Source organism: Sinohyriopsis cumingii, chromosome 2, assembly GCF_028554795.1.
Source record: "Sinohyriopsis cumingii isolate HCF-2022 chromosome 2, ASM2855479v2, whole genome shotgun sequence".
Taxonomy (NCBI): domain Eukaryota; kingdom Metazoa; phylum Mollusca; class Bivalvia; order Unionida; family Unionidae; genus Sinohyriopsis; species Sinohyriopsis cumingii.
In genome coordinates, this window is record NC_142962.1 from 21,061,515 (window position 1) to 21,083,710 (window position 22,196).

At 36.4% G+C, this 22,196-nt stretch overlaps 1 protein-coding gene across 1 annotated transcript in view; it reads left to right on the forward strand.

Annotated features, from left to right (window-relative positions):
- The window catches only part of LOC149804439 (glutaminyl-peptide cyclotransferase-like), a 70,859-nt gene extending 49,015 nt beyond the window's left edge, over window positions 1–21,844 (forward strand). Inside the window, exons 7-8 of the mRNA XM_089940398.1 lie at window positions 12,448–12,619; window positions 15,727–21,844. Coding sequence (XP_089796524.1) covers window positions 12,448–12,619; window positions 15,727–15,748 — 194 coding nt within the window. The 3' untranslated portion in view covers window positions 15,749–21,844. The remainder of the gene's footprint in view (window positions 1–12,447; window positions 12,620–15,726) is intronic.
- The last annotated feature ends 352 nt before the right edge of the window (window positions 21,845–22,196 follow it).

The window sequence follows — 22,196 nt, forward strand, 5'->3', positions numbered from 1 at the left end:
CTAGCTCTAGTCTGTGTTTTTCAGTATCTAGTTTTAGCATATGTGTTTCAATGTCTAGCTCTAGTCTGTGTATTTCAATGTTTAGTTCTAGTTTGTGTATTTCAATGTCTAGTTCTAGCCTGTGTATTTCACTGTCTAGTTCTTGTGTGAGTATTTCAATGTTTAGTTCCTGTCTGTCTTTCAATGTTTAGTTCCTATCTGTCTTTCATTGTCAAGTTATAGTCGGTGTATTTCATTGCTTAATTCTAGTATGTTTTTTCAATGTCTACTTCCAGTCTGTCTTTCAGTGTCTAGTTCTAGCCTTTGAATTTCAGTGTCTCATTCTAGTCTGTGTATTTCAATGTCTCAGGGACCTCAAGTGACCTTATATATGTATAATTCCATCATTTCTGGTACATACATGTAAGTTTGCTTTACCATGGCTTGCTTAGCCTTGGAATGCCATGCTTAAATGATTTTCCCTGTACATACTGTCCTTGACCTTCCCTACAGGTAGCATTATAATTGAGATCATCTGCTATCACTTTTTTCGAGGTAACCATCATTTGGTATAGCTCTGCAGCCACACTCTAATCCAACATCACATGCAGGCCCACAGATTGATAGGTCTGCTTACAGGTGGTATTGCCATTACATTTTACCTGTATGCTTCATTACTTTATTAGACTTTCTATTATCAGTTTCTAGGTCAACTTTTTAAGATTTAGCTCTGCACGAACCTTGCATTCAAAAAGACAGGTGCAGGGCTACAGTTTTATATGTTTTGCTCTATTTGTCTCACAAATTAGAACTATGGGCAAAGTGCAAACATGCAGATCAGGACAAAGGTGTCATCATTCTGACCTTTCCTATGAAATTTCTGGTGGACAGGGGAGATAAATCAACTTATCCTTCAGCCATGATGTGCTGGACATTGACATGCTATGAAACAGCTCCAGCACCCAGGTTACCACAACAGGACTCTGCATTTTTGGCAACTCCCTCTACCATGCCTCTTCATGGTATGACTTGATTCCTCTTGCAGCAAGAGAGGGACAGAGCTAATAAAAAGCCAAAGTTCCATCTCACTCATGAGACATACAGACAGGTTACATGGATCAATTATCACATAACCATCCCAACTGATGATGCTAATGATAACCTCCACACACGATTGGCTTATTTTTGTTGCAACTAACCTAGACCATAAACTAGGTATGACAAAGGCCAAAACCTTAAATATCATGGGCTCAACCACTAACAGCCTAGCTTCCAGTATGTCATAACTGACTTTTGCAGACATGCAGGAACCAGTCTAACCTTCATACCACCTTGAGACACTCATTCAGCACAATGCCACAAGTAGTTCATCACGCTTCAAAAAGATGTTGCTTCAGAATTTCTCTACACTCGGCCACGAGTAAATACTCGCTACACAGCAACTCTCTCAAAGTCATGGTTTCTCATCAGGGTGTTCTACAAGTTTAGTGGGCGACAAACCTCACCAGTCCTTGCCAGCTAAGTCTCAGGCATTACAGGTGACCTTAGCCTCACCTAATGCAAGTAAGATGATATTGCTTGTTCTCCAGAGTTGTCATCTATTCTGCACTATCCAATGGCAGCGGAAGACTCAGCCTTCCAAGGCCTCCATTGAAGATGTTATCCACCTTTGACCCCCAGAGTTTTGTTCTTCTCCTCCCACTCCATCAACAACCTAGACCAGAGCTCCAACATCTATTGATCTGATGACTGAATGAAAGAGTCGGACTTCAGTTACTCCCACAGTCTGGGAGAGTTACAAAAAATTCTGACCCATTTCATCATCAGTTTGTCATGGATTCTACCTTTGCTACACACCAGTTTTTCATTTGGAAAGTCCAGCAGTTGACAGTGATATTGCCGCTTTCAGGATGACGACAAAGCCACACTCCATACATATGAACTGGATGGCCTTTGATTACACTTGGCAGTTAGTGCACAAAATAGTTGCTGTGGCTTCAGTGTTGGACTTTCTATGGACAGATGGAATATGGCTTATCTTCCACTTTGAATTCCTCAGGGCAAGCTTGGGAGTCAGTCTCAAGAGTGGCCCGAGTACAGAAGAGCTGCTCAACACACTTTTTTCCAGTGCCGTAACTGCAGCTATTGATCTCTGCCAGCACTTTCCTGAAGGACCACCATAAGGCCAAGCTAAGAACACAGCCTTTATTCTCTAACCTTCTGTTTCATGGCCAGATTGAAGACGTTCGCAAACAGGCCACCAAGGAGATCAGTTTCCCTCTCTCCCACAACCACAACATTGATACAGGGATAGTATGGGAAATCAACAAAAGGACACAAATGACACTCATATGACATGAACCTCTGAAACCATCCTATTGAAACGGCACCCAGCAAAAGCCATAGTTCTCGCATACCAGTGCAGATATAACACAGAGAGGGTCCTATTGTTCATTCCAGACTTTTCTTGGTCCCAGAGGAAAACAGCACTCTAGTCATTGACCTACTCACCCTCAATCAGTTCTTCAGCGCCTCTTGATTCTCAGTGGAAGCACCACAGTGCATTTTGAATGCTATCCAGGAGGACGACTTTGCCATCAGTGTGGACTTAAACGGTGCATAGCTTCACATCCCCATTCACAAGGCTTCCAGGACATTTCTGCGATTCACCTACAACATCATATACCAATTCAGGGCACTCCCACTGGGTACAGCATTGGTGCCTGGGACTTCACTGGTCTGATGAATTGAGTAATGGCACATGTCCGGGCCAATTCTTTGGTGGCAACATCAGCTTACCTGGACAACATCCTGCAGAAACATCAGTGAATTAGATTGAACAAGACACGATATCCCATGTTACCATTCTGTACTTTTTGTTAGCAAGGAAAGACCCGACCTAGTACCATCACAACAATTTATTCACCTAACTATGGAGTTCAATACACAAGCAACATATTTCATCACCTTCAAGATTGGGCACTGAGATCCGAACCATGGTAGCACCATTTATTTTCAAAGAATTCAATATGCATGGAAATTTCTTTACCTACTAGTTTTTCTCAACGCAGCAGCGGACCTTGTGGTCCTAGGTCACCTTCATGTGCTCCCGTTCCGTTGTAAATGAATGGAGGTTTAAAGTTTGCCACTGGATTGTCCTCTCTCCATTTGTACATAATTGAGGCACCATCTGCAAAATTGGGGCAACATAACTTAGCTCATGTTGGGTATACATCTACCAGTACAAAAGCTGTAGATTACAGTATGTACTGATGCAAGTATGGAAGGCTGGGGAGCCCACCTTTCAGGAAGCCAGAGGTGCATACTCTCCCAGGAACGACATCTTCATACTAATGAATTCTGGAGATGACGGCCATTGTTAAAGTCTTTCACTGGTGGCAAGAATAATTGCATGGCAAGGAAGTACTCGTTCTGTCCTACAACTCTACGGTGGTGACTTATCTCAGATGATGAGGAGGAACTATGTCCTTCAGTGGTGACTTGTCTCAAACAATGAGGAAGAACCAAGTCCCAAGACCTTTGCATCTTAGTGTTGGACTTTCTAAAGTGGTGTTGTCAACAACAAATCCATGTACAAGTTCACAATATTCCAGGACTCCTAACATACTGGTCAAAGCTTTGTCTTGGAACAGTCAACTAATACTGACAGAATGGTCTTTTCATCCCTCTAATGGAACCAGCTGTTGGTGGACCTGATTACGACAGGGTGGAATACCAACTCCCCACCATAATATCTCCAGTACCAGACTGAAATACCAGGCAGTCAACACTCTATCAATGGTTTGGAAATGGCCTGGATGCATACACCTACTCTCCAACACCTCTGATTTGAAAAGTGATACAGAACTCAAGAGAATCAGAGTGTTACCTTTTTGTGAGAGAGAGATTGCACCACTTGGATGGTTAAAGTCTTAGATCAACGACATCAATCTTGCAACAGGAACTCCGAGACTTCAGATTTTCCCTCATCAGCTCAAACAACCACAACAGTAAGTGTTTCATTCCTACTCATAACTTTGGAACCTTCACATCTGGATCATATGAAACAGGCCCACAGAAATAAACAATTCTCACAACCAGTTGCAGAGAGAATGGCTCTAGCAAGAAGGTTCTCCACACTGAAAGCATAAGAAGACAAATGGTATGTTTCACCCAGTGATGCACAAATGAACACATCTTACTCTTCCAGAATCTATACCGCAAATAACTAACTTCCTCTGGCTCTTCTTAGAAAGTTTGCACTGAGTTCAATAAAAGGATATTGCTCTGCAGTCACTGACACCTTTCATAATCACGGAAGAGAGGATATTGGACAAGACAAGAACTTATCTGACCTACTTTCTAACTTTGAGTTTACATGACCATGAACATTAGCCTTGTGCCCAATGTGGAATCTATCTTGGGTATTACTGGCTGACATATTTGAACCACTTTCAAAGGAATCTCTGGCACACTTTTCATACAAGAACTGCTTCCTCTTGGCATTAGCGAAGGCAGGCAGAATTAGCAAAATACACACCCTATCAGCAGACCTGAATTATGTGCAGTTATGACAAGACGGGTCTGTCTTCCTTATGATGGCATTCTCTTTCATTGCCAGGAACTGGCTTCCTTCCTTGGATCAGTAGACTTTCTTCATGAAGCATCTGTCTAGTCTGGACACATCAGCTTGAAGGCCACCTACAAGACCCAGCTTTCAAGTAGGACCTTAATGGATCAGAGCCTTTGCATCAAGAGAGATCACGCCTCTTTCTACTTCTCATAAAAGGACAGGAGTCAAAACAGACTCTCTCCTCCTGGATTAAGTGGGTTGTTCACTCGGCATATTGAGTCAAACCAATTTATTATGCATTTTGTCTCACAAGGTAAAAGCAGTTGTCACCAGCCTAGTATTTGACCAGACCTGTGTTCGCTAATGGACATCATTTGGGCTGTGGGTTTGGAGATCAGAGCCCACATTCTCTCACCTTAACTCCAAGATATGTCATCCCAAAGGGTCCAATTTGATCCACTAGGACCAATAACCACAGCTGAACAGGTCACCCTTCCAGGTCGATTAACAGCTTCTTAAGATGTGGCTTCACGACTTCCACTGGATTTGCCCAGGGAAATTTTTTCTCTGTTTGAAACTGCACCCACTAGTCAAGTTACCTAGAAGCCATCTTGCATACCTTTGGAGACTGGAGATGATGTCTCCAGGGTAAGATGATGTACCTCCCTCCACCTCTTACCGTTTCTCCTAAGGTATTATGATTGGCTAATGTATTTAAAGAAGAAGCCAATTTTTCCTAGTAAAATATATCTTACCCAATTGTAATACACATAAACCCTCCCTGCCCCACACAGTTACATCCATAGAGAGCATGCCTTCTGCTTCAGTAGTAACTGATATATTCATAGGCTTTGCTGCCAATTCTTGTTTGGAGGGGAGATAATTCTGCCTGACTACCACATAGGTCAGCAAACAACTTTTAACTCCCTTTAGCTAAAAGTAGTCTCTGGGAGGGCTGGATTTTTGAGGTAGTAGTAGTTCTTCTAAGGTATTATGATTTGGGTAAGAGTGTATATATATATTCATTTTTTTGATGAATCATCTTTAAAATATTCTTTAAAATGAAAATTTACAAATAGTTGTATGTTACTGTTGATAGATGTGTATCAAAAAACTGCATATAACATCTTATTTAAAAATTGAATAACACTGGACAACAAATTTTTACAAAAGTCATTTTACTGAAATAAAATTAGTCAATTCTTATCAATTTTTATGTGCTGAACACGAATATGACAGTCAAATTGCAAAATTGGCTCTAGTTTTTTTGTAATCTGCAAGAAATTAATGTTTACATAACGAAATGCATTCCAATAGTAAAAGGTCAACTGTAATAGCCTACCTATAAAAAATCAAGTCATTGACTACATCTTAGATTTCTTCGCCTGTCTCTTGTACAGCTGTTCGGGAGCATCTCTGAGGAGTGTCCAGCAGTAGTCAGCCAGCATTGTAGTGGACCATTTTCCCTGGTATCTTTGTTCCATTGTTGCGATATCTTGATGAAAACGTTCGCCGTGTTCATCACTAACAATACCACAGTTGCTAGGAAAGAAATCCAAATGGGAATGAAGGAAGTGAATCTTTAGAGACATATTGCAGCCAAGTTTCTTATACTTCATCAACATGTCTTCTACTAGTTCCTTATAGTTTTCTGCCCTAACATTTCCGAGGAAGTTTGTAGAAACTAGGCGAAAAGCATTCCATGCTTGTTTCGCGTCACCTTCCAGCAAGTTGTTGAACCGGTCATCTTTGAAAAGCTCTCGAATCTGAGGACCCACAAAAACTCCCTCTTTAATCTTTGCTTCACTGAGTCGAGGGAATTTTTCATGCAGGTATCGGAATGCTGGCAAAGTCCGGTCAATGGCTTTCACGAAGTTCTTCATCAAACCTAGTTTGATGTGAAGGGGTGGTAGCAAGATTTTCTGAGCCTCAACCAGAGCTGGGTGTTGGATATTCTTCTCTCCAATGGCTACATTCTGCCTGTGAGTCCATTCCTTCCTCATGTAGTGCATTTCCCTTGCTCAGCTATCCCACTCGCATAAGAAACACATGTATTTTGTATATCCTTGCTGCAGTCCCATTAAAAGGGCAACTACCTTCAAATCACCACAGAGGTGCCAGCTGTACTTGTTATACTCAATGGAATTCAGTAGCTGCCTTAAGTTATCGTATGTCTCTTTCATGTGGACAGCATACGCTACTGGAATAGATGGAAGAATGTTTCCATTGTGCAAAAGCACAGCCTTGAGACTCAGTTTCGAAGAGTCCACAAATAGTCTCCATTCTTGTGGGTCATGAGTGATTTTTAAAGCATTCATGAGGCCCTCAATATCGGAACAGAATATCAGATTACTTTCCTTTCTGAAGAAAGGCTCCAATTGCTGGTGGCGCTTTCGATATGCAGTAATTGTGACATCTTCTTCTAGAAGATTCCATTGTTGGAGTCTTGATCCTAGCAATTCTGCCTTGCTCTTTGATAAGTCCAAATCACGAATCAGGTCATTTAGTTCTTCCTGTGTTATTCTGTGTGGGGTTGATGATGCACCACAGTGAAAATCTGGATCACTGCATGCTGATGGACCAGGAGAAGAACAGGTCAACTCACCTTTGTCTTCGTCAGATGAATCAAGAGAATATTCTGCTGGAGGTTCTGGAATAGGATGTCCCTCACCATGTGGAACTGGTCTCAATGCAGACGGAATGTTTGGGTAGACTATTCTCGACTTCTTTCGCTTCGTTATTCTGCCGGAAAGAGGAGGAACCAAGCAGAAGTAACAGTCATTTAGGTGGTTGCTTGGCTCTCTCCACACCATTGGGACTGCAAACGGCATTGATGACCTTTTGCAATTCAACCACTGTGAAAGCTGTGTTGTACATGTAGCACAGCATATATGCGGAGCCCAAGGCTTGTCTTGGTCACCAACCTTGCATCCGAAGTAAAGATGATATGCCTTCTTCACTTGAGAATTGATACTTTTCTTCTGGTTGGCAAATGTCACTTCCCCACAAATATAGCAAAAATTGTCCGCGGTATTAACACACTTTCGAGGCATTACTGTTCTTTATTGTACGTAAATGGATAAAATAATAAGTTTTATGTAACAGTAGCTTGAACTGTCTCGCACAACGTCTAAAATATTTTAAATGCTGAACCTATCTGATTGGGCTTTATATAGTACACTGCTTACGTCAGCTTCAGCAGCCGCCTGGCATTAGTATAATAGGCCTACACATGTATAGTACACTGCTGACGTCAACTTACTTCAGCAGCCGCATGGCATTAGTATTGCATTGCATCAGAAAATGATGCAATCAACTGTGGATGATGTGAGCATGATGGTATTATGCAATGTTACATCATTATTCCGGATGTTGCTGCAGTCCTACTGGAGAAATTTACGCAGTGAAACATAGAAAATGAGGTATATGAATATCTTCAAAACGAGAGCCAATACAAATTTTTCACGGTTATAATCGTGTTCGGCACACCAAAATACTACAGATTAGGGCCTTTTCAAGTCAGTAATGATTTCACTGTTGACCAGTGTAATTAATGCTTGATATAAGATTTGACAGTAAATTACCAAGCAAAGTTATTTTAAATCTATCTTGGGATCTGTTCAGGGATGCATAATTTCTGGGCTTGAGCTAATTTCCTGAAAGATTGTTCAAAAGTAAATTGCAAATCATATTTGAAAACCCTATCTTTAATTCATAAAATCTGTATTTATAAAATTCCCCCAGTTTAGGTCCACTGGTCAGTAGAACAGAAGAGCTTATGTGAATGGCTTTTGTCTTTCATCCATCAGTACAAGTTTGTTTTAACTAATACTCTTCAAATACTGGAGGATTGTCACAAACAATTTGAGATTACCATCTTCCTGTGGTATAGTTGTCCTAAATTAAAATAGTGCCCCTTGGAAATATAATATGGCAGTTACCCCTTGGACACACAATATGTCAGTCATTGTGAAAATGGTATAATTAATAATTCTGAATGGAGCATTTTCACTTGAATACTTCTTATGACGTCTGCTTGGCACTGTGTAACTTAGCTAGTTGTAAAGAAAAGGGTGCTTATATGATCTCTGGACCATAGCCCATCTTGAAAATCATGTTTTCACTACAGCTTCTACATTTCATCCAGTTGGTCCTAAATGAAGATGGTACCCTTGAACATCCAAAATATGGTTGCCATGGTGGCCATATTGGAAAACTTACCACTACTCTTTCTGAACAGATAGTCATATCAACATGGGGTTTTCACTAAAAGAATGTATGAGATGTCTACATAGTCCTGTAGGATAGTTTGTTTTTGTTAATGTCAATTTTAACATATTATTGGCTATATCATGCTGAAGAAATGGGAACAAATTGCCTCTCTCAAGGATACACCAAGGCAGCTGACCCATGCTGGTCTGGGCATGTATCCAACCTGTGACCCATGGATTATGAATCCACAGCTCCCAAAATGAAAATGTTACTGATTGGGTACCCAATATGGTCATTATGGTGGCCCTGCTTTTTCAGAACTGATGATTATATTGACATGGGGTTCTCGGTGAATGTCTGCTTATGATATCTACTTGGTCCTATGCAACATGGAATTAGTTACAGCAAATATGATGCTGATCTGAGCTCCAACATAGAATTAATTTTAACAAATACAGTGCTGATCTGACCGGGGCCCCGAGTGGCCGAGTGGTCTAAAGCGCTGTTCGTTACGGATCACTGCCATCTCACCTCTGTCTGCGGCGGTTCGAGTCTAAGATTCAGCCAATGTGGGCATGTGAGAAAGCTTGCCAGTAGCTTCTCGTGGGTCGGTGGTTCTTTCCGGGGTTTTCCGGGTTCTTCCTCCACCATTAATACTGGCTGCCATGTATAGCCCATCGTGCTGAAAAATGGCGTTAAACCCCACAACAACAAAAGCTGATCTGACCTCTAACATGGAATTATTTATAACAAAAATGATGCTGATCTGACCTCCAGCATGGAATTAATTTTAACAAATACAGTGCTGATCTGATCTCCAACATGGAGTTATAACAAAAATGATGCTGATCTGACCTCCAGCATGGAATTAATTTTAACAAATACAATGCTGTTCTGACCTCCAACATGGAATTAGTTATAACAAATACAATGCTGATCTGACCTCCAACATGGAACTTATTTTAACAAATATAGTGCTGATCTGACCTCCAATATGGAATTAGTTATAACAAAAATGATGCTGATCTGACCTCCAGCATAGAATTAGTTTTAACAAAAATGATGCTGATCTGACCTCCAACATGGAATTAGTTATAACAAATACAGTGCTGATCTGGCCTTCAACATGGAATTAGTTATAACAAAAATGATGCTGATCTGAGCTCCAACATAGAATTAATTTTAACAAATACAGTGCTGATCTGACCTCTAGCATGGAATTAATTTTAACAAATACAGTGCTGATCAGACCTCCAACATGGAGTTATAACAAAAATGATGCTGATCTGACCTCCAGCATGGAATTAATTTTAACAAATACAATGCTGTTCTGACCTCCAACATGGAATTAGTTATAACAATAATGCTGATCTGACCTCCACATGGAATTAAGTTTAACAAAGACAATGCTGATCTGACCTCCAACATGGAACTAATTTTAACAAATATAGTTCTGATCTGACCTCCAATATGGAATTAGTTATAACAAAAATGATGCTGATCTGACCTCCAGCATGGAATTAGTTTTAACAAAAATGATGCTGATCTGACCTCCAACATGGAATTAGTTATAACAAATACAGTGCTGATCTGACCTTCAACATGGAATTAGTTATAACAAAAATGACGCTGATCTAACCTCCAACATGGAATTCATTTTAACAAATACAGTGCTGATCTGACCTCCAACATGGAATTAGTTATAACATAAATGATGCTGATCTGACCTCCAACATGGAATTCATTTGAACAAAAATGATGCTGATCTGACCGCCAACATGGAATTAATTTTAACAAATACAGTGCTGATCTGACCTCCAACATGGAATTAGTTATAACAAAAATGATGGTGATCTGACCTCCAACATGGGTCCATAGTCTTCTTGAAAATCTTCTTGTCACTTCTTCATCTATTTGAACAGTTGTATTGACATGGTGTTGGTTCTAAGAAAATGTATGCTCATTAGACATGTACTTGAAAATATATGGTTGCAGTAGTGCCTGTGTTTAAAATATTGCTAATACTTTTCATCCTGTACTGATTATCATATTAACTAAGGAGTTTCCCAAAGAGAATTCATAATTAAAAAAGGTACAGGCTTTACATCCAGTATGGCCACCATGTTGGCCCTTTTAACCACCTTTGCTTCCATTCCTGAACATATGGGTAAATTGACATTAGGTTTACACAAAAATAATTATCAACCTGTCTAGTTGGTCCTGTGCAACATTTAGCCACTTGTAAATTGAAAATGTTGTTCGTCTGACCTTTGACGTGATACCCTAACCATCTTGAATCACATGTTATCACTAGTCTTTCATGAATGGTGGTATTGAGATCAGTTTTTCATTCAAACACTGTTTCATTGGTTCTGGATAAAAATGGTGAACATCTGACCACCAGCATATCTTCACTTTTGTAAAGAGGTTTTTAAAACCAGACCTAATTGACCTTGGAGTCAGCTCAAAGGACATTGTTTGCATTTTTTGTTAGTTACAGAGCTTCTGAATACAGTGATATGCACATATAAAAGTGAATTTTGAACCAGACTTTGTATCAAATTGTAGTCCAGTGATAGTCAGCACTCTTGCATTAATTTTAAGGTTAATTATCTTGGTTTTAATTATTATCTATACTGGCCTGGTTATAATCTATACTGGCCTGGTTATAATCTATACTGGCTTGTAAGTATGATAACAAACAAGTTTGAATGAATTTATATACTTTTTCCCCAATTTGTGAATATCTTAAATCATACCACTTCAATAATTTATTTTTATTTTCTTCCAAAAACTAGTTGCAGATTTAAAACTTAGCATGTTGTTGTATCTAGAAAAATTCAGTGATCCTTGATATATATCAAGTTCAATGTCAAAGTACATGTACATGATTAAAAAAAAGAAATTGTACTACTCTTTCATGTATCTTGTAAACACTTTATCTACAGCACAAGATAAAAGTTTTGTTGCCAAATTTGGTATGATGGAGTTTCTTAAGAATATCATATTCAATAATTGGCAATTAAAAAGAGAAAAGCTACTAATCTTTAATTCATTGAAAGCTATCTTAAAATTTGGAGGGAACATCCCCCTAAAATTTTGTTTCTAGGTCTGCTTTATTTGATAGGAAAATATGACCAGGTTACTGATGTCACAAACTGATTTTATTCCCCTGAACAACTTGGAGTCAGTGGAATTTGCCATCATGATAATTTCTTCTGCCTTTTTTTTTTTTTTAATGATATACTTTATATTTAAAAAATATTACTTGTTAATAATACTCATAGTATGAATTGTTGTAAAGCATTGATTTAGTAACATTCACGTTTAGTAATTCAAATATATTACCATTTATACTTGCTTATAAGTCGAGTCAAACTGCAAACAACAAAGATACTGATCAGCCATAGCAGAATGCACTTATGTTGTTCTACTGATTACTCCTAATGAACTGCACAGACTCAGCTCTGCCAGCACATTATGCAGCTTGTAGTTAGACTCTTAAGTGAGTATATATAGTACCTGTACTATCTTAGATCATTGCTTCCTCACATCTTCATTCCTTCCTTCCTTTCTTTTGTATAGAAATATTTGAGCTTTAATAACCTATGATATATATAAGGAGCAAACAAGTGTAAAAATTATTAATGGGATGTTACTATCACACTGTCTTTTCTTTACAGGTGTTCCAATACTCCATCTGATATCTTATCCTTTCCCTTCGGTATGGCATAAAATGTCTGATGATGAAAGCCATTTAAATCATGATGTCTCCGACAATATCAACAGGATCTTGAGAACATTTGTGTCTAACTACCTTTATTTGCAAGATACCAACAGTGCCTGTCGCAAAAAGTAATTCAGCTTCCTCATTATGACATTCACAAGATTATGGTGGCGGAAATTACTTTTTACACTTGATTCTTTCTGTGATGCTTTACCTGATTAGGAATATAATGTTAATTATATTTTTGTATTAAAGATACATGACATTTAATAATGTGATTTTTATTCATCCATTTTCTCCCACATATCTGGCTTTGACTTGTCGCAAAAAGATCTAATTAGGTATGTGATTAAATGAAAGGTTTAATTAGGTATGTGATAAAATAAAAGATTTAATTAGGTATGTGATAAAATAAAGATTTAATTAGGTATGTGATAAAATAAAAGGTTTAATTAGGTATGTGATAAAATAAAAGATTTAATTAGGTATGTAATAAAATAAAAGATTTAATTACGTTTGTGATAAAATAAAGATTTAATTAGGTATGTGATAAAATAAAAGATTTAATTAGGTATGTGATAAAAGATTTAATTAGGTATGTGATAAAATAAAGATTTAATTAGGTATGTGATAAAATAAAAGATTTAATTAGGTATGTGATAAAATAAAAGATTTAATTAGGTATGTGATAAAATAAAGATTTAATTAGGTAAGTGATAAAATAAAAGATTTTGAAGTTATCCATACATTTTCAGTTACATTCAGACCTGAGCATTGTGGGGGCCATTTCAAGGTGGGCATTTGCTTTTTGCTTTTCCATGAAGTTGTCCTGTTTGTAGCATTGGTGGGGAAATATTATCTTAAAAATTCTCTGAAAACTTTGGAATAAAAGGTCACAGGCAGCAATATTCAGATTAATTCTTAAAAAAATGTTTTGCCTGATTTATCCTGGAGATTGTGGTGGGCTTGGCAAAGACTCTTATTTTAAATTATGCATTATGTAATCTTCTTGCACTTTTCTTGAATAAATTTTGGACGATGAATTGTGGTAAAATTGGATGGTTAAGTCACAAAGAGTCTGTCTCCTGTTGTTGTGGATCCCTTCTTTTTGAAAGCTTGACATAGTGGCATCCATGAGCACATCCATCTGTCTATCCATACATACATCCACATGCTTGGTTAACTTCAGTATTAAAGCATTTTACTTGTATTTCAATACCGTTTTATCCCATCCCCTGAAAATTTTGGAATATAGCTTCTGTAATAGTTGGCACTCATCTTTATCTTGTATTATCCTGACTCATGGGTCATCCCATTGCATGGGGAATTTCCCTTTGTATACAATGATAGCACAGTAGGCATGGATCATAAAGCTTGGGTATTTATCTTTACATCTCTGCCAAAGAGTATTTTTTTAAAGTTTAAAAAATAAATTGCATTTACATTGAACATAATTACTTGAAGACAGAACTTTTTTGACCCTTTTTATCCTGCATTGACCAATGCCATGTCCTAGGATTAGCATTCTCTTATCCATTTAAGTTGTAGTCAGAAAAAGATTATCAGTCAAATCCAGGTTTATTTATGGGACAGGTGTTTGTGGGCAGTATTCATTTTCCCTTTAATATCACTGCAACATACCTTGATTAAATATGTGATGTTGGAAAGCAACTGATAATAACTCCGTATGAAGAAGTAGTAAACACACAGGAGCTTTAGCAGCCACAGAAATGCATGGAAACAACTTTTGACATGCATCAAAAAGCAGCCAAAGATTATGTACATGAATGTAATAGAATCACCAGAAAGGTGGTTAATGTAAACATTACTTTCCTGTGATAGAGAAAACAGCAGATACAGTGATCCTCTTCTTGCACAGCTCCTTCCCAGCAACCACTCATTACATATAGCTAGGATCCCAGTTGAGTTTGTGTTTAAAAAAGAACCACTCTTGGATAGCAACCCCTCTAATGCAGCTAGCCACAATCAGATGTGTATTTGTGGATTTCTAAAATGAACCCATTGACATTTGTTCCAACATGCCAGTAATGCACCAAACTTGAATCCGTAGAAACAAGTAAGTAATCCAGTTATTCTTACTGCTATTTGTCTTTACAAGTATGGTTTTGTTACTTTGATAATTACTGTCTATTATCATCACTGATAATTATCAAGGTGGCAAAAGCATTGTATTGTTCAGCTCAAATCAGCAAATATGAAATGTTAGCCATTCTAGATGATCAATTTCATAGATTACAAAATGTATTTGAAACAATACCAGACTAAAACCAGTTAATCACATGACTAGATCACCTCCTTTGTAAACACTGAGCATTTTGTGTAGTAAGTACAAATCACCAGTGAAGGAGGAAGTTGTTGCAAAGGTGCAAAATATCATCAAACATTCAAAGTCCATAAAAAAAACAAACATGAAAGCAATTTGACTAAATGAAAGGAGGGGGAATCCTTTGATCAGTGTTGAGAAATTTTATGTTGGAAAGATTAAAATAAATATTGTCCTGTGATCTGTGCTGAGAAATTCACTGTCTGAAAGATTCAAACAAACATCAGTTATACATTTATCAGATGTGGAAAAATAGAATTAACAGACAAAGATAGTCAAAGCCAGATTTTTTTCTCCGGATTTTATGGTCAACAAGGTATGCATCCTGAATGTTGCTGATTCATAATTATTTTAAGTAACATTACTATCAGTTTTATCACATTGATTCCACAACATTCCTGTGGTTTATAAATTAAATATTAAAAATTTTAAAATAATTTATACTCTGTAAGTACTTAATACTGACATCTGTGTGATCCACCTTTGGAATGGCCATCTCTCTTATAAGGCCACTTTCCTAATGCAGAATTGGTGGCCTTCTAAGAGGGGGACCACTTTACTTCCAATGCTTTGTGTTGTCTTCTGCACAAACAGAAAAGGTAATAGACATGATGCTAAAGGTATCAGAACTCGTTGTCTTTTATGTGAAACATGATATTCAGACACAAGTTGAATTTGTTCAGTTCTCTTGTACATTTATATTTTATTCTAAACATGTTGGTGTAATTTCACCAATTAAGATTTCTTTTCCCTATGCATGTGTTATACCCCTATTTACACACATTATGGAAAGAAGATAACAAATGTTTATTTTTAAAGCTTGCATGAAACTTAAATGTGAACTTGAATGACATTTAATTTCTATCTCTGTCCTGATTTTTATATTTCAAGCTCTGATCGGGCAGAGTTGTGAGTATGAAATCTCTTAGTGTATTAGACCAGTGGTCAGCTGTTTCCATACAACTAAACGCTTATAAGTTGCAAGCAGTGCTGGAAAGTCATCCATTGAGAAATTTGATGAAGAGGATAAACTTTGGTGAATGGACAGTGTCCACTCAGATTCAGCAAATTGGAGTTTTTTTTATTTCTTATTACCATGAGGCATAAATCCATTTCTTCCTTACTAGCATGACAGGAATATTTTTTGTTGGGTAACTTACTATAGCCATTCCGAAAAGAGGTAACATAATTCAATACTGCAGATATTTAGTTGATATTAATAAGGTACTGTAACCGCACTGTAATTTGTAAGGTGCTAATTTTTATGCATTTCCATAGTTACTAAAAACCATAGATTTCAAAACCCAACAAATAATGAGCTTTCTGTGAAAACATTCTGACCCTTTCTAAGTCCAAAAATTTAATTACTGATGAAAATGTAGATTTGAACAAAAACACAAAATTTATATCTTCACAGATGAAACAGTCTGTAAGATGAAGCTAACTAATGCTTTATTTAATGGTATGGAAGAAATGGATACAACCCCATTGTCATGGTTACACATGTATTATGTACAGGCAGAAATTTGTATAGAGTTGTTGTGAACAATTGAAGGTATAACATGTTTTGCAACTTGGAATGGTTCTGTACTTTGTTATGGATATAGTTATATTTTGCATGGGAGAGAAGGAAATATATTGTTTTGGTAATTATATTTAATATCTGACAAGTGGTAATTAATATGAACCTTGGATTTACATGCCTGTGTATTGTTTTTCTTTTAATTCATGTATGTTATTTTTAGTCGTGTTAATTTCTGCTCTCTGTATGATATACATTTGGATGCTTACCAATTACAAGACTATTTTGGATGAATGCTATGGAAAATGGAATGAAAAATGTACTTCTCTCTCTCTCTCTCTCTCTCTCTCTCTCTCTCTCTCTCTCTCTCTCTCTAATATGCCTGAGCCAGATTTATCTCCACATTATGTATGAATAAATGTTTGGTGCAAAATCAGTTTAAAACTATTATCTGGAACCTTGATACTTAATGTTTGACTCAGTTAATGTGATGTTTTTTTCAGATATCATTTTTATTATTCTTTCTGAATCTAGCTTATGTAACACTTCAGACCACTGGTACAAACTGACACTGCTAAATCTAGCATATGTAATGTCTCAGACCACTAGTACAGGCTTACACTACTAACCTATGTAACATCTCAGATCAGTAGTGCAGACTAACACTTTTAAATCTAGCACATATAATACCTCAGACCACTAGTACAGATGTACACTATCAAATATGTCGTATGTAGCTTCAGACCACTAGTACAGATGTACACTATCAAATATGTCATATGTAACTTCAGACCACTAGTACAGATGTACACTATCAAATGTCATATATCTTTGCATTTTGGAGACTGAGCAGTATGGCTGAAGATTGTCAATGTGTGCCAAATGATTAGATTCACTTTTAGATTTGTGAAAACTGCATTTCTGTTCTCTGGTTTTTAAGATCACCAGAACATGACCCCAAAGCGGTCGCTGTCAGATCTTCATGTAGGACAGAGGAGACCTAATTTTAATCAGATTTTGGATTACCTTTATGTACCTAAAGTATTTACTTCTTTTGATAACATCATGGGTCAGGAAAAAGGTTCTATTGTAGTTTATATACATCTTAAACCTGTTATACTACAAACTTGTCATATTAATTTCATTTTTTGTAAAGTTCAACTGCATTTAATATTCCATATAACTGACATAGTAAAGGAGTAATCATATGCATGTTTTGTCCAGTTATCTTGCATGGATTTAGATGCTGCACTTAACACGTGTTTCATGTTTGCATTATTCATAGAGGGATGAGAAACAGTATCATTTTAGTCCAAACAGAGTTTCTGTTTGTAATTGTCACTCATACCTCATTCCTCCTGTGAATCCTTGAGATATTATTGTGTAGTGTGTTGTTCTTCAGTGGATCTTACAGGAGTGGAAAATGGCCTGTACACTTTGTGGATACAGTTTGCCCATGTGAGATATATCTATCCCACATGAGTACACATATTGACAATCTAGATGACATCATTATATGTCATGAAAGTTAGCAATTGTTCCAGTGGCATTATTATTAAAAAGACCCATTTTGCTGGCCTGTAAGCTTTTTACAACAAATTAGAAATTGTTACAAAGAAACATGGTTCTTTCTAAAGATATAAAATTTCTGTATTTCTAAGTGTGTATTTGTACAGATGATATACCATCTTTTTTCAACTGTATGCAAGTGTGAGAAATGAGAGGAAAATAAAAGCCTCTTTAATTCCAAACCTAAAGTGGGATTTCCTATCCATGTGAATGTATGTGATGGATTCTGTTAGTCTCACCTGTGTTATGAGATAGCAAGGCTACTTTTCTAATTAAGCATTGTTGTCAGGGTCAAGATTTTGTGCATAGTTTTTAAAATTACAACCTAAGTTTCTCAGGATGCATACCCAAGGAAAGACATAATGTTCTTTGCAACCATTGTCTGTTTACTTAAAAAAATCAGTAGTACAAGACATTCTGTTTGTAGTACCTGGCCAGATTTTGATCAGATTTGGTATGCAAGTTTATAGCATGAAGATCTGAGATGAGTTTTATTATGAATGATATACACACAGATTGATGATGTGATCTTGCATCTAATTTGCTGAGCTAGTGAACAGTCTAAGGACCATATTTTTATAAGATTTGTTATGTAATCTAGTGAACAGTCTAAAGACCCTATTTTATTATCAGTTTTGGTATATTAGCTAGTTTATAGTCTAATGACCATATTATATTATCAATTTTGGTATGTTAGCTGGTAAACAGTCTAAAGACCATATTTTTTTAATCAGATTTGGTATGTAAGAATATCTTCTCAATGCTTCAGATGTATTTGATTATGAGCAATGGCCACCCATAGTAATGAGGTAATTTTACATCTTATTGGCAGAACCACGAACATCATAGAAGCCATATTTCTGACCATATTTGGAATGTTAGCATGCATGATCAAGATCTGATATGAGTCTCATTATGAGCAAGAACCATGTATATTACTGGGGATTCACAATGCTCAGATGAGTATCATTATGAGCAAGAACCATGTATATTACTGGGGATTCACAATGCTCAGATGAGTCTCATTATGAGCAAGAACCATGTATATTACTGGGGATTCATGATGCTCAGATGAGTCTCATTATGAGCAAGAACCATGTATATTACTGGGGATTCACAATGCTCAGATGAGTCTCATGAGCAAGAACCATGTCTATTACTGGGGATTCACAATGCTCAGATGAGTCTCATTATGAGCAAGAACCATGTCTATTACTGGGGATTCACAATGCTCAGATGGTGGGAATAGAAATCATTGACTTCCTGGTCTCAAGTCCAATGCCTTAACCACCAAGTTACTTTGATGGGGATCTCAGTGGTTTCCAAGAATTAAAGAGATTGGAACCCATAGGGTTAAAGACAGACCCAATAATCCATGCAGACTGCACAGATTAGCACCACTAATAATGTCAAGTACATGTTCTGTACTTTATGGGTGGGTCTATGAAAAGTTTCTAAATTATGAAACTAAGCCTAGTTCTGTGGTACAGGGAGAGAACCAGGAGAGAATGCTCCAAGCTTTTCCTCCCTACAGTTTCAATACATGAAAATGTATACATAAGGTGACAAATAAAAACTATCCATGGGAGTTCTATTAGGCCCATTTTGTCCTGTTGTTGTTGTAGTGCTGATAACATGGATAAAGAAAAAGATTACAGAAGCTCAGCGGTTAAAACATTAGCTTTGCACTCCTTAGTCCTTTGTTTGATATTAAGAGCTATAGTTAATGCAAATTGTCAGTGTTCTTTTCTTTCTCATGTTTTTTTAGTAAATTCTCCCATATTGTAGAGGAGATCACTGCATGTTCATTTGAAAGCCTCCAAGTTAGATACATGTAAACAGAGTTTTCGCAATTGTTGTAAAACGTATACTTTTTCAGTTATACTACTCCATCTTGGCTGTCTTGAAAAAATATGGATTCTTCAGAAATTAAAATTCTTGTCAGTATTACTCTCTACCTCCGAAGGATATCTTTTTGAGAAGTGTTTAATTTTTAATGGATTGCTTCTATTTACCATACTGTTGAGATATTTAACTTCCTGTATGTGAATTACAAAACTTTAGTTCAAAGTTCATGGTACTTTGGGTCCCAGGTGACCGTGTACTCACCTTTATAGATTACTGACATCTCACCTCTGTCCGTGTGGGTTAAAGTTTTGGGTTTGGCCAATGTGGTATATGAGAAAGCTGGTTAGTAGCTTCCCATGGGTCTGTGTTTCATTCCAGGGTTTTCCTGGGTTCTTTCTCTACCAGATATACTGACTGGCATGTATAGTTTATTATGTGCTGAAAAATGGTATTAAACCTGTAACAACATCATGGTACTTTATCATGATATATTATGAAAATAAGACCCTAGTTGGACTTTGTCAAAGTTGTTTTTGAAGTTTTTTTTATTTCACTCGCTTAGTCATTGCAGCAACTCTTTTATAACATAAGTAAGTCTCAGGATTTCAATTTTTATAACATAAATTGTTGATAAAATGATATTGGCATTTTGAGAATATCAATTTTCTATCAATTATTATTTTGATGAACTTTCTATGTGACTATTTGTTTCACATATTTCAAATGCTGTGTATGAGACAAATTGAAGAATTTGTATAACATTAATATATATCAAGCTCCATGTATATTCTGTGAAAGGAGCACAATTGTAAGATAATAAATGTATCTAGCACCTTGTTTTATGCAAATATTTAGCACTGAATCAAAAGTTAATTATGCCATATGTTTTTTAAAAATGTGGAGATATATTGTTATGACTAAGAAACAAAAGAGATGGAGGCAGTCAATAGTACTGATTGGTGCTGCATGACTGGAGCACAGACGGTATCAGATTAGTTTATTTTATTTCATAAATTTGTTGTTAGAGATTATAAGACAACAATGTATAAGGTAAAGGATTACAGTGAAAGCAAATGGCTTATATTATTATTTTCTTTGGAGGAGGTCTTGGATTAGTAATGTATTTCAAGATTGTTGTGGGTCAGCCACATGCACAAGCCAGTACTGGCATTATGACCTGAAATAAACAAGATTCTCCAAAACAGAGTTATCAATTTTATGTATAAAAGATAATCCCACTTAATTCTATTTTAATGCATTTGCAATCACTTAACTTGCCTACCTAGTCAGTCTCATTCATGGGAAATCTCTTGTTTGAATTCTGAGCAATTTTCAGATTTACAAAGTTACAATATACATACCTGTTTGGTTTTTTTTTGCCTTGGTGAAGGGTGTATTAACTTGGCTATATTTTTCCAATTTCAAAAGTTGGTTAAAGCTTTTTGAGACAGTGAGTTACAAGTCATCATTAATTATGAACAATTAAATCTTTCCAGCACTTGTTACAGTTTAGATTTTGTAAAGACCTGGTTGAGGAATAAGCAGTACATGCAATAAAATGTCTTGATCCTAAATACAATTTCATGTGATGGAAAATAAATAGCGCTGTTGATCAATTTATTTTCATGGTATCAATTATGGAATATATTTATAGAAAAAAATTTAAATCAATATTCAAATTATGGATTAAGGAAGGGGTCTTATAGTTTCCTCAGAAGGAGAAACTATTTAATGTGAAGTCTATGAAATGTTTTACCCCTCAAGGATTATTGAATTTGCACTGTCCTTGATCATTAATTCTAATGAGAAATGATCAGCAAGTGCATTTTAAATTGAAAAGTAGGGGAAACAATCTTTTAAATTAGTGTTCAAAATTAAAAGTTTGATAAGTCTGTTCAGAGTAGATTTAATACAATTTTCAGCCAAAACTATGTGTTTTTGTAAGTTGAACAGTGTACATTTTGGGGGGTTGGGGGATTTAACTGAAATGTTTGTATGATAAAGGTACTGGTATCAGTATGTATATTTTGTTGGAAATATTTATTTAATAAAAGCATGTTTCAAAGCAAATGTTTATTTATTATGAATAATGAAAAGCAAGGATGTTTCATTCTGATTTTTGTGTACCTTTATGTCTATTCATGGAGTCTGATATAATTACTGCCATAACTTCTGTGTATCTATATATTTGCATATATTTAACAAACAGAAATGAATAATACTTTTTCTGCTGAATTCATCACTCAAAGCAGACTTAAAGAAAAGTACAGTGAAATCTCTATTATAGTCACATGCTTAAACAACTACCTGCCACATTCAGGTATTTTCACTTCTGTTCATTTCATCTATACTGCCAAAATTAATCCTTTCCATGGGTATCCAACACATTAGTGACAACCATTCTGATTTTGGCAGAATCATT